General features: G+C 44.2%; 1 protein-coding gene across 2 annotated transcripts in view; it reads right to left on the bottom strand.

Moving 5' to 3' along the window:
• The window catches only part of LOC137379758 (uncharacterized), a 472,575-nt gene extending 468,684 nt beyond the window's left edge, over positions 1-3,891 (bottom strand). For both annotated transcript variants that reach the window (XM_068051089.1, XM_068051090.1), the window contains exons 1-2: positions 3,806-3,891; positions 3,494-3,632 (exon numbers count right to left, since the gene is read on the bottom strand). In XM_068051089.1, the coding sequence (XP_067907190.1) occupies positions 3,494-3,521 (28 nt within the window). In that variant the 5' untranslated portion in view covers positions 3,522-3,632; positions 3,806-3,891. The remainder of the gene's footprint in view (positions 1-3,493; positions 3,633-3,805) is intronic.
• Between the last annotated feature and the right edge of the window lie 8,167 nt (positions 3,892-12,058).

The following is a 12,058-nucleotide window of genomic DNA, read 5'->3' as shown; positions in this document are numbered from 1 at the left end:
TAGTGGCTTTGAGGAGGGGGCAGCAGCAGGAAGAATGCCCAGAAATGCTCATGATTCATTGGATATCCTTACAGAAGAAATAAGGTGCAGTAGGGAAGGAGCGTCAGAGCTGAGCGTACTGAGTGACCTGGTGACAGAGGCAGTGAGTGGTCCAGTGACCAAGACAGTGAATGGTCTGGTGACAAGAGGCAGAGAATGGTCTGGTGGCAGAGGCAGTGAGTGGTCTGGTGTCAGAGGCAGTGAATGGTCTGGTGTCAGAGGCAGTGAATGGTCTGGTGTCAGAGGCAGTGAATGGTCTGGTGTCAGAGGCAGTGAATGGTCTGGTGTCAGAGGCAGTGAATGGTCTGGTGTCAGAGGCAGTGAATGGTCTGGTGTCAGAGGCAGTGAATGGTCTGGTGTCAGAGGCAGTGAATGGTCTGGTGTCAGAGACAGTGAATGGTCTGGTGTCAGAGACAGTGAATGGTCTGGTGTCAGAGGCAGTGAATGGTCTGGTGTCAGAGGCAGTGAATGGTCTGGTGTCAGAGGCAGTGAATGGTCTGGTGTCAGAGGCAGTGAGTGGTCCAGTGGAGTGCTAGTGAGTGGGACCTGCAGCACAATATCAACTGCTACACAGTGCAAGAAGCACTTTAAGGACCTCACAGGGGCCACAAATGTGAGCGGTGGCACTGTTCCCCATGCATATCTTGTAAGAAGGATAAAGGTATAACTTACTTCCCTATCTCTCAGACCCACTCAGTCTCATTGCCTAGGTGACAGCTCTTCACGGGGGAAGCTATGGGAACAATGTTGCACGATGTGAATTTGAAATCACTGTGGAACTCACATTACCTGACACAGGTTTTGCTTATCTTTCTGTAGAGGGTTTTAAAGGAGGTTAGGTCTGCAATGGTATGTGTACAGACACACAGGGAAAAGAAGTATCCTTGCCAATGGCATTCCTTCAAATCTGTATTCTCTCATTGAGGAAGAATGGTAATCTTGAATTATTTAAGTCCATGCGAGGAGGAAGCTGAACAGTTCATTGGATGACAAACAGGAAAGGCTGTTGACGATGGGGAAGAGATGAAGTGCTGAAATGAGGCTGGTAAAGGCAGGGTAAGGGGGAGCACAGGCTGTTTCAGCTTCATGAGAATTGTCAATGTAGAACAGTGGTCAGGCACTTTGCTGCTATTTCTTCAAGGAGTCAGGTAAAAGAAATGTTGTATCTGCCACAGGGGCACTGCTGTGCTGCTCATTGATGAGGGGGAGCCAGTGGATGTGGTTTATTTGGACTTTCAGGAGGCTTTCGACAAAATCCCATGTAAGAGATTAGCGTGTAAAATTAAAGGGCATGGGATTGGGGGTAGTGTATTGCAATGGATAGAAAATTGGTTGGCAGACAGGAAACAAAGAGTAGGGATAAATGGGTCTTTTTCCAAATGGCAAGCAGTGACTAGTGGGGTACCGCAGGGATCGGTGCTGGGACCCCAGCTATTCACAATATATATTAATGATTTAGATGTGGGAACTAAATGTAATATCTTCACATTTGCAGATGACACAAAACTGGGTGCGAGGGTGAGTTGTGAGGAGGATGCAGAGAGGCTTCAGGGTGATTTGGACAAGTTGAGTGAGTGGGCTAATGCATGGCAGATGCAGTATAATGTGGATAAATGTGAGGTTATCCACTTTGGTAGCAAAAACAGGAAGGCAGATTATTACCTGAATGGCTATAAACTGAGAGAGGGGAATATGCAACGAGACCTGGGTGTTCTCGTACACCAGTCGCTGAAGGTAAGCATGCAGGTCCAACATTCAGTAAAAAAGGCAAATGGTATGTTGGTCTTCATAGCAAGAGGATTTGAGTACAGGAGCAGGGATGTCTTGCTACAATTATACAGGGACTTGGTGAGGCCACACCTGGAATATTGTGTGCAGTTTTGGTATCCTTATCTGAGGAAGGATGTTCTTGCTATAGAGGGAATGCAGCGAAGGTTTACCAGACTGATTCCTGGGATGGCGGGACTGGCGTATGAGGAGAGATTGAGTCAGTTAGGATTATATTTGCTGGAGTTCAGAAGAGTGAGGGGGGATCTCATAGAAATCTGTAAAATTCTAACAGGACGTGACAGGGTAGATGCAGGAAGGATGTTCCCGATGGTAGGGGAGTCCAGAACCAGGGGTCATAGTCTAAGGATATGAGATAAACCTTTCAGGACTGAGATGAGGAGAAATTTCTTCACCCAGAGAGTGGTGAACCTGTGGAATTCGCTACCACAGAAAGCAGTTGAGGGCAAAACATTGTATGTTTTCAAGAAGGAGTTAGATATAGCTCTTGGGTTAAAAGGGATCAAAGGATGTGGGGCGAAAGCGGGAACAGGTTACTGAGTTGGATGATCAGCCATGATCATAATGAATGGAGGAGCAGGCTCCAAGGGCCGAATGGCCTACTCCTGCTCCTATTTTCTCTGTTTTTATACCACCTTTAAACAGTGACAGAATTCTCAGAGGGCAGCTCTGGGGCAGTTGCATGAAGGTACGGGTTATACCCACCCATCCACCCTTATTTACATGTGGCAGGGTGATTTCAGGGCAAGTGGTACCACAGATGATTAAAGATGATCATTTTAGTATGCCATCCAGCCCCATTTTACTGTTTCGATCATCCTAACACTACCCAAAACAGGGTAGTCAAAACAAGGAAGGCCCATCCCAAAGTGTCCAAAATTTGTACTTTCAGGAGAGGGATGCAATAGAAATTGGGGGTTAATTAAATGAACCTACTTAGAAATTAAATCTCACTCATGTGGTTTGGTATAGATGTTTCTAAAAGGACTGGACTCCACACCTCACAGGAAGTTGTATCTGACTCAGAGAAGATGAGTTAGATTTTTCACATTTTCTGTTGAATTACTACATGCGAGCCATTATACGGTTTACTTTATATTTTCTTTGCTCTGTGTCAAAGCTGTTTAAGGGTTGGTCCATCAGAAAATCCCCAGTCAGGGCTGGCAAAAGAACAGAGAAAAGGGACCAAATAGATGGAATAAATTCAGAAGCTTCTTCAGTGAACTCTCTATCCCTGGAGAAAACAGCAAATATATAATAAACAGGTTTCATTCCACTTTATTTCAATATTGTAAACAAAATCCCTTTACGAACAAGATCAACAGACTAACATGGCCCTGTTTTTATCTGTCTCCTTTTCTCTGGCTGAATATCACAACCCCCTCCTCACCTCAGTGTTAATGTCACTCAGATCCAGACCCACTTAACTCAGTGACAATGCACCAGTACCTGGTGACTGTACTCTGCCCATTTGAAGAGTTCCTATTCACTGCTGGTTAAAAACACCTGCTGTATTTATAAACATATTTATGGACAACTTGTTTGATAACTCGGCACAGGCAAATCATAACAGGCATTTCAGGTCTACTTAACCACATCAATTTTCAAATAAGGAAAGATGGTTAATTTCATCCGATAATTTTAATTTAAAAAAACACACACGTACCAGATGGATTCTTATTTGTGTTCGCCATATAAAGGGCTCACCGTTGGTCAAAAGGCTGGTGGGCACTTGACAGGGTGATCCCAGTCACAGTAGTTATCACACGCAGAGCAAGATGGACCGAGTGTGAACAATCTGAAACCTAGAATGCGAGAGAAGCGTCAGCATCCTGTATCGACTATTCACCCTCCGTGAGATATTTAAAATCCAACAGGTTGGCATTCCTGTTTAGTAAGATTATTTTCTACATTAAGCAAGAGTTGGGTGGTTAATTTCATTCTGATAGTTTCATTTGTTAATTGAATCTATACCTACCACACGTTCTCCACTTAAAAGGCTCGCTGATAGTTTAAAGGGCTGTGCACAGAATATCCAGGAAGTGGCTTTTCTTTTCCTGTCAGTCTATTTATGTATGTTCTAACTTGCAGAGTTTGCATGCAGATATGACAAGGTTTTGTTTTCCAAATCAATTCCCGAATGATTCTCCGCCTCTCCGCTGATTCTTGCTCTGGTTGGGTTGCACCTGCTATCCTCCAGACCTCAATCTGTTGGAGATTAAGATTGAGAAATAAATAAGCAATCCATTTAACCCCCAAAAAATTATATTAAGTTTAATTTAATATTATGTTTGTAAGTAAATCTTAGAATTAAAATATACTGCTAATGTAGCAAACAGGCAATATGGTGGATTGAATGTCCTCCTCCTGGGGTGTCAATTTTTCCAGGTTTCTCTGTTTCTATCTGTAAGGCATGCAACTGATGCATAGAATCATAGAATGGTTATAGCACAGAAGGAGGCCATTCAGCCCAATGTGTCAGTGCTGGCTCTCTGCAAGAGCAATTCACCCAGTCTCACTTCCTGCTTTTTTCCCGGTAGCCCTGCAAATTTTTTCTCTTCAGATAATTATCCAATTCTGTTTTAAAGGCCTCGATCTAATCTGCTTCAACCACACTCTCAGGCAGTGCATACTAGATCCTAACCACTTATTGTGTAAAAAAGCATTTCCTCATGTCACTGTTGCTTCTTTTGCCAATCACCTTAAATCAGTGTCCCTGATTCTGTATCCTTCCGCCAATGGGAACAGTTTCTCCCTATCTACTCTATCCAGACAGCTCACGATTTTGAACACTTCTATCAAATTGCGTCTCAATCTTCTCTCCTCTTAATATTCTCTTCTCCAAGGAGAACAGATACAGCTTCTCCAATCTATCCAGAGAACTGAAGTTCCTCATCCCTGGAACCATTCTTGTAATTTTTTTCTGCAACGTCTCTAATACCTTACTCTCCTCCTGAAAGTGTGGTGCTCAGAACTGGACACAATACTCCAGTTGAGGCTGAACCAGTGTTTTATAAAGTTTTATCATAATTTCCTTGCTCTTGTACTCTATGCCGCTATTTATAAAGCCCACAATACCTTATGCTTTATTAACTGTGCTCTCAACCTGTCCTGCAACCTTCACTCCTCTGCTCCTGCACTCCCTATAGAATTGTACCCTTTATTCTATATTGTCTCTCCATATTCTTCCGACCAAAATGAATCGCTTCATATTTCTCTGCATTGAATTTCAGCTGCCACCTATCTGCCCATTCCACCAACTTGTCCAGGTTCTTATGAAGTTCTACACCATCCTCCTCACAATTCACAATGCATCCAAGTTTCTTATCATCTGCAAACTTTCAAATTGTGCTCAGTACACTCAGATCTAAGTCAATAATATATATCAGGAAAAGGGAGGGTCCCAACACTGACCCCTGGGGAACTCCACTACAAACCTTCCTCCAGCCCGAAAAACATCCATTAACCACTACTCTGTTTCCTGTCACTCAGTCAATTTCGTATCCAAGTTGTTATCGTCCCTTTTATTCCATGAGCTGTAAGTTTGCTCACAAGTCTGTTGTGTGTCACTGTATCAAATGTCTTTTGAAAGTCCATGTACACCACACCAACAGCATTGCCCTCATCAACCCTCTGTTACCTCCTTAAAAAACTCCAGCAAGTTGGTTAAATATGATTTTCCCTCAAGAAATCCATGCTGGCTTTCTTTAATTAACCCGCATTTGTCCATGTGACCATTAATTTTGTCCCGAATTATTTTTTCGAGATGTTTCCCCACCACCGAAGTTAAACTGACTGGTCTGTAGTTACTGGGCTTATCTTTACACCCTTTTTTGAACAAGGGTGTAACGTTTGCAATTCCCCAGTCCTCTGGCACCACCCCCGAGTTGAAGGAAGACTGAAAATTTATGGCCAGTGCCTCCACAATTTCCACCTCACTTCCCTCAGTATCCTTGGATGCATCTCATCTGACCCTGGTATTTTATCCACTTTAAGTACAGACAGACTATGTAATATGTCCTCTTTATCAATTTTAAACCCTTCTAATGTCTGACTTACCTCCTCTTTCACCATTGCCTGGGTTGCATCTTTTTTCTTGATAAAGATAGATGCAAGGTATTCATTTAATACCTCAGCTATGCTCTCTGCCTCCATGTGTAAATCCCGTTTATGGTCTTCTATTAGTATGAAGGGTATGTAGGTAGTTTGATCCTAGAGTAGGTTAAAGGTTCGGCACAACATCGTGGGCCGAAGGGCCTGTACTGTACTGTACTGTTCTATGTTCTATGGTCCCTAATCAGCCCCACTCCTCCTTTTACCACCCTTTTACTATTTATATGCCTATAGAAAACTTTGCGATTCCCTTTAATGTTAGCTGCCAGTCTCTTTTCATGCTCTCTCTTTGCTACTCTTATTTGCTTTTTCACTTCCCCTCTGGACCTTCTATATTTAGTCTGGTTGTCAATAGTATTTTCTACCTGGCATCTGTCATAAGCACACTTTTTCTTCTTTGTGTTAATCTCTACCTCTTTTCTCATCCAGGGATTTGTTTACCTGACCTTTCCCCTTCGAGGGAACATACCTTGACTGTGCTCGAACTATCTCTTCTTTGAAGGTAGCCCATTGTTCAGTTACTGTTTTTCCTGCCAACCTTTGACTCCAATTTATTCATCCCAGCTCCATTCTTACCCCATTGAAGTTGGATTTCCCCCAGTTAGTTATTCTTACTCTGGATTGTTCTTTGTCTTTTTCCATGGTCAGCCTAAACCGAATGATACAATGATCACTGTCCCCTAAATGCTCTCCGACTGATACTTGATCCACTTGGCCCACCTCATTCCCAAGAACCTGTTCCAGCCTTGCCTCCTTTCTCATTGGACGAGAAACATACCGCTGTAGAAAATTTTCCTCAACACACTCCCGGAACTCTTGCCCTTCACTACCCTTTCCACTACTACTATCCCAGTCTATGTTTGAATAATTAAAGTCCCCATTATAACTAGCCAATAATTTTTGCACCTCTCTGTAATTTCCTTGTAATTTCTTTCCTTTACATCCTTCCCACGAGTTGGTGGCCTATAGACAACACCGAGCAATGTAACTGCACCTTTTTTGTTCCTTAGCTCTAGCCAAATTTATTCTGTCCTTGACCCCTCTGGGACATCCTTTTTCTCCAGCACTGCAATGCTCTCCTTAATCAACACCACCACACTTCCACCTTTTTTCCCTTTCCTATCTTGCCTGAACACCTTGTATCCAGGAATATTTAACACCAAGTCCTGCCTTTCTTTGAGCCAGGTCTCTGTTGTAGCCACAACATCATATTTCCACATGGCAATCTGCACCTGTACCTCACCAGTCTTACTAAGCACACTCCGTGCATTCACATACATGCACATTAACCCTGATTCAGACTTCATTATTTTCTCCCTTACTCTGACCCCACCTAACAAATTACTATTCCCTACTCTAGTGCTATCTATCTCTCAGTATTCTGTGCACCTTGGTATTCCTCTCTGATACTTGCTCCTTGTTCCCACACCCCTGACAAGTTACCAGTTTTGCTACCCTCCAATCTGAGTTCCTTCTCAGATTCCTATCCCCCTGTCAATCTAGTTTAAACCCTCCCCAACATCCCCTCCCTTATACTCCGCAATTTCTGCAGCTCGGACTCCAGCTCAACGACTCTGAGCCGAAGTTGCTTGAGATGCAGAGGCTGACTGTATGTGGTTGTTCGGGATCACAGTGTTTTACACAAATTCCCACATGTTGCAGTCATGGTACTCCAGCTGCTCCTCCATAGCCGTCTACCATTCATTATTTATTTGATTATTAAATTTGTTACTAATTTAATAAAGTAATAGCAAGCTACAGTTTTCTAGCTTGGAGAAAAGAAGAAACACTTACCCGCTACTGGAGGTAACGCAAAAATAGCAGTGTGTCCTTCCCACTCGACACCAAAATCCTGACTTCAGCACTCTGTCAACTGCATTCTGTTCCCGATCACACTGTACTTCACACTCTGTCAACCGTGCACTCCATTCCCGATCACACTGTACTTCACACTCTGTTGATCTGGAGTCATGAGTGAGGACGGCAGGTTGGATTTTTACACAATTTCATGGTCACTTTTACCAGTTTTAAAAATTTAAACTTAATTCAAATTCTCAGACTGCCAGAGTGGGATGTGAGCTCACGTTTCTCCGATTATTAATCCAGCCTCTGGATTACCAGTCCGGTAATATAACTACTAACCTCTCCTACCACCTATATGAGCCTGTGATATAGTTGAGGGCCACCATTACCTACATAGCAACAGGTCTCATTGTGTGTATCCTGGTGTTTGGCTCCAATTCCTGCTCCAACAGGTGACATAGATCAGTGACTGCCTGCTGAAGCACTCCGCTTCGGACATATTAAGGTACATCTTGCTCTTGCTGTAATGCCTCCTTGACTCTTGCCTCCTTCTTTGATGCACCACAGGTCTTTGCTGCCATGCTTGCTGCTACTGATGCCACCTCTGTATCAGCCTCAATGGTCATCCTGACAACATGCCCCTCTTTTCTGGGCCTGCTGCAGTTAACGGAGCCAAACGTTGCAGATGCAGCCAAAATTCTTCAGTCCACCTGCTTGGTATTCTGCACTGCTGCCAAAGCTCAACCAAAACAGCTACACAAAACACTTAAACCAACTTACCTTAATAGAGCAGGTGTTGCTTTAAATAGCACATCTCCAACATGGCTTCAAGAAAGTTTGAACGGAAGTCTTCCATTCACTAATTTCACAAAAGAATCCGAATATGATGCAGGGCTGCGATTAAGATATTTTGACAATGTCAGCGAACAAGTCAGAGGGAATACAGCAGAAGTAAGTTTCAAGGGAGTAAGACCAGGATGGAAGGCCTCTCCTTTAATGCCAGGTAAAACGGATGAGTTAAGGACAATGATTGACACGTGAAATTGTGATATAGTAGCCATCACGGAGACATGGTTGAGGGAGGGGCAGGATTGGCAGCTCAATATCCCAGGATATAGAATCTTCAGGCGAGACAAAAGAGGGGGTAAAAGAGGAGGCATTGCTATATTCGTTAAGGAGTCAGTTACTGCAGTAAGGAGAGATGATTTCTTGGAGGGGGCATCAAATGAAGCTTTATGGGTAGAGTTTAGGAATAAAAAAGGGACAGCCACATTGCTAGGTGTTTATATAGACCCCCAGACAGTCAGTGGGAAATTGAGGAGCAAATATGTGCACAATTTGCAGAGGTGTGTAAAAATAATAGGGTAATTATATTAGGTGATTTCAACTTTCCCAACATTAATTGGGATAGTCATCGTGTTAAGGGCTTAGATGGAGTGGAATTCTTAAAATGTATACAGGAGAACTTTTTAGCTCAATATATAGAGGATCCAACAAGGGAGGTTGCAGTGCTGGACCTAATTCTGGGGAATTAAGCCGGACAGGTGGTTGATGTGTTGGTGGGGGAGTATTTTGGTGATAGCGACCACAACACGGTACAATTTAAGCTTGTTATGGAGAAAGAAATAGACAAGTTGCAAAAAAAGGTTTTGTATTGGGGGAGAGCGAATTTTAGTAAAATAAGGCAGGATTTGGCCAAGGTAGACAGGAAAGTGTTACTTGTTGGGAAATCTACAGAAGAGCAGTGGGGGGCATTCAAAAAGGAAATGGGGAGGGTACAGGCCCAACATGTTCCCTCTAGGGTAATAGGTAGGAGCAACAAGCCCAGAGAACCATGGATGACCAGAAACAGTCAGGGTACGATGAGAAGGAAAAGAGAGGCTTTTAGCAAATACAAGGAGAGCAAATCAATGGAAGCATTAGTGGAGTACAGAAAGTGTAGGATGGAGCTTAAGAAAGCAATTAGGAGAGCAAAGAGGGTATATGAGAATGCTCTGGCTGGTAAAAGTAGGGAAAATTCCAAGATATTCTATAAGTATTTCAATGGGAAGAGAATAACCAGGGAAAGAGTAGGACCCATTAGGGACCAAGGGGGAAATTTGTGGGTGGAGCCAGAGGACATTGGTAGGGTGTTGAACGAATACTTCACATCTGTCTTCACCCAAGAGAAAGAGGATGCAGATATGGAACTCAGAGAGAGAGACTGTGAGGTTCTTGAGCAAATTGTCATAGGGAGTGACAAGGTATTGGAGGTTTTGGAAGGCTTAAAAGTGGGCAAACCTCCAGGTACGGACGACTTGTGTCCCAGGATGCTGTGGGAGGCGAGGGTGGAGATTGCAGGGGCTCTGACCCTAATTTTTAATTTCTCTCTGGCCACGGGGGAGGTGCCAGAGGACTGGAGAACAGCTAATGTGGTCCCACTATTTAAGAAAGGTTATAGAGATAAGCCAGGGAACTACAGACCAGTGAGTCTCACGTCAGTGGTGGGGAAACTATTGGAGAAAATTCTGAAGGAGAGAATCTATCTCCACTTGGAGAGGCAAAATTTGATTAGGAATAGTCAGCATGGCTTTGTCAGAGGGAGGTCATGCCGAACAAATTTGATTGACTTTTTTGAGCATGTGACCAGGTGTGAAGATGAAGGTAGTGCAGTTGATGTAGTTTACATGCATTTCAGCAAAGCCTTTGACAAGGTCCCACATGGGAGACTTATCAAGAAAGCAAATGCACATGGGATACAAGGTAACTTGATAAGATGGATTCAAAATTGGCTTCGCTGTAGGAGACAGAGAGTGATGACAGACAGCTGTTTTAGTGACTGGAAGCCAGTGTCCAGTGGCGTACCACAGGGATCTGTGCTGGGTCCCCGATTGTTTGTCATTTATATAAACGACATAGATGACTATGTGGGGGGTAGGATCAGTAAGTTCACGGATGACACAAAGATTGGCCGAGTGGTTAACAGTGAGGTGGAGTGTCTTAGGTTACAGGAAGATATAGACGGGATGTTCAAATGGGCAGAAAAGTGGCAGATGGAATTTAATGCTGAAAAGTGTGAGGTGATGCACTTTGGAAGGAGTAATGTGACACGGTAGTATTCAATGAATGGCCTGACACTGGGAAGTTCCGAGAAACAAAGGGACCTTGGCGTGTTTGTCCATAGATCTCCGAAGGCAGAAGGGCAGGTTAATCGGGAGGTGAAAAAGGCATATGGGACACTTGCCTTTATCAATCGAGGCATAGATTACAAAAGCAGGGAGGTCATGTTGGAGTTGTATCAAACTTTGGTAAGGCCACAGCTGGAATACTGTGTGCAATTCTGGTCGCCACATTATAGGAAGGATGTGATTGCATTGGAGGGGGTGCAGAGGCGATTCACCAGGATGTTGCCTGGGATGGAACATTTAAGCTATGAAGAGATGTTGGATAGGCTTGGGTTGTTTTCACTGGAGCAGAGAAGGCTGAGGGATGACCTGATCGAGGTGTACAAGATTATGAGGGGCATGGACAGGGTGGATAGGGAGCAGCTGTTCCCCTTAGTTGAAGGGTCAGTTACGAGGAGTCACAAGTTTAAGGTGAGGGGCGGGAGGTTTAAGGGGGATTTGAGGAAGAGCTTTTTTACCCAGAGGGTGGTGATGGTCTGGAATGCCCTGCCTGGGAGGATGGTAGAGGCGGGTTGCCTCACATCCTTTAAAAAGTACCTGGATGAGCACTTGGCACGTCATAACATTCAAGGCTATGGGCCAAGTGCTGGCAAATGGGATTAGGTAGACAAGTCAGGTGTTTTAATGCATCGGTGCATACTCGATGGGCTGAAGGGCCTCTTCTGCACTGTATTATTCTGTGATTTTGTGATTCATTTCAGGTGGCTTTCAGGGAGCCTTATTGCCTGCCTGCAGCAATGTGGTGGCGACCACCAATTTGAGTGCACATGCGTTTGGGACATCCAACTGCAGAATCTGTAAGTCCAACACTGAATTTGTGCTCCAACAACTTCAAGATGCAAAGGTATTTCTACACCAATGAGTCCAGATGTAATGAAGATGTAATAAGTGTTTCAGCAGCATTGGGTTGAGGTGGAACAATATTGAGGTGTGCAATATTGCAAAGAGGGTGATAAGCAGTCTTGGTAGTGACTGATTAGGCGGGTCTGTGGGTGGAGCTCTGAGGAAGGACCTGGGTAGGCGGGGCCTGACCTCTGGATGGGCGGGGTTAGAGGGGTTTCCTGGCCTGCGGCTCGAGGTCGGCCGGGTCACGCGCTGGGCTTCGGATGTGGAAAAGACGAGAGTGCGCGGTGTTCGGATTGGCCAGTGCT

This window comes from Heterodontus francisci, chromosome 18 (genome assembly GCF_036365525.1).
Source record: "Heterodontus francisci isolate sHetFra1 chromosome 18, sHetFra1.hap1, whole genome shotgun sequence".
Classification (NCBI taxonomy): Eukaryota; Metazoa; Chordata; class Chondrichthyes; order Heterodontiformes; family Heterodontidae; genus Heterodontus; species Heterodontus francisci.
This window is presented reverse-complemented; position numbering and strand designations above follow the sequence as displayed.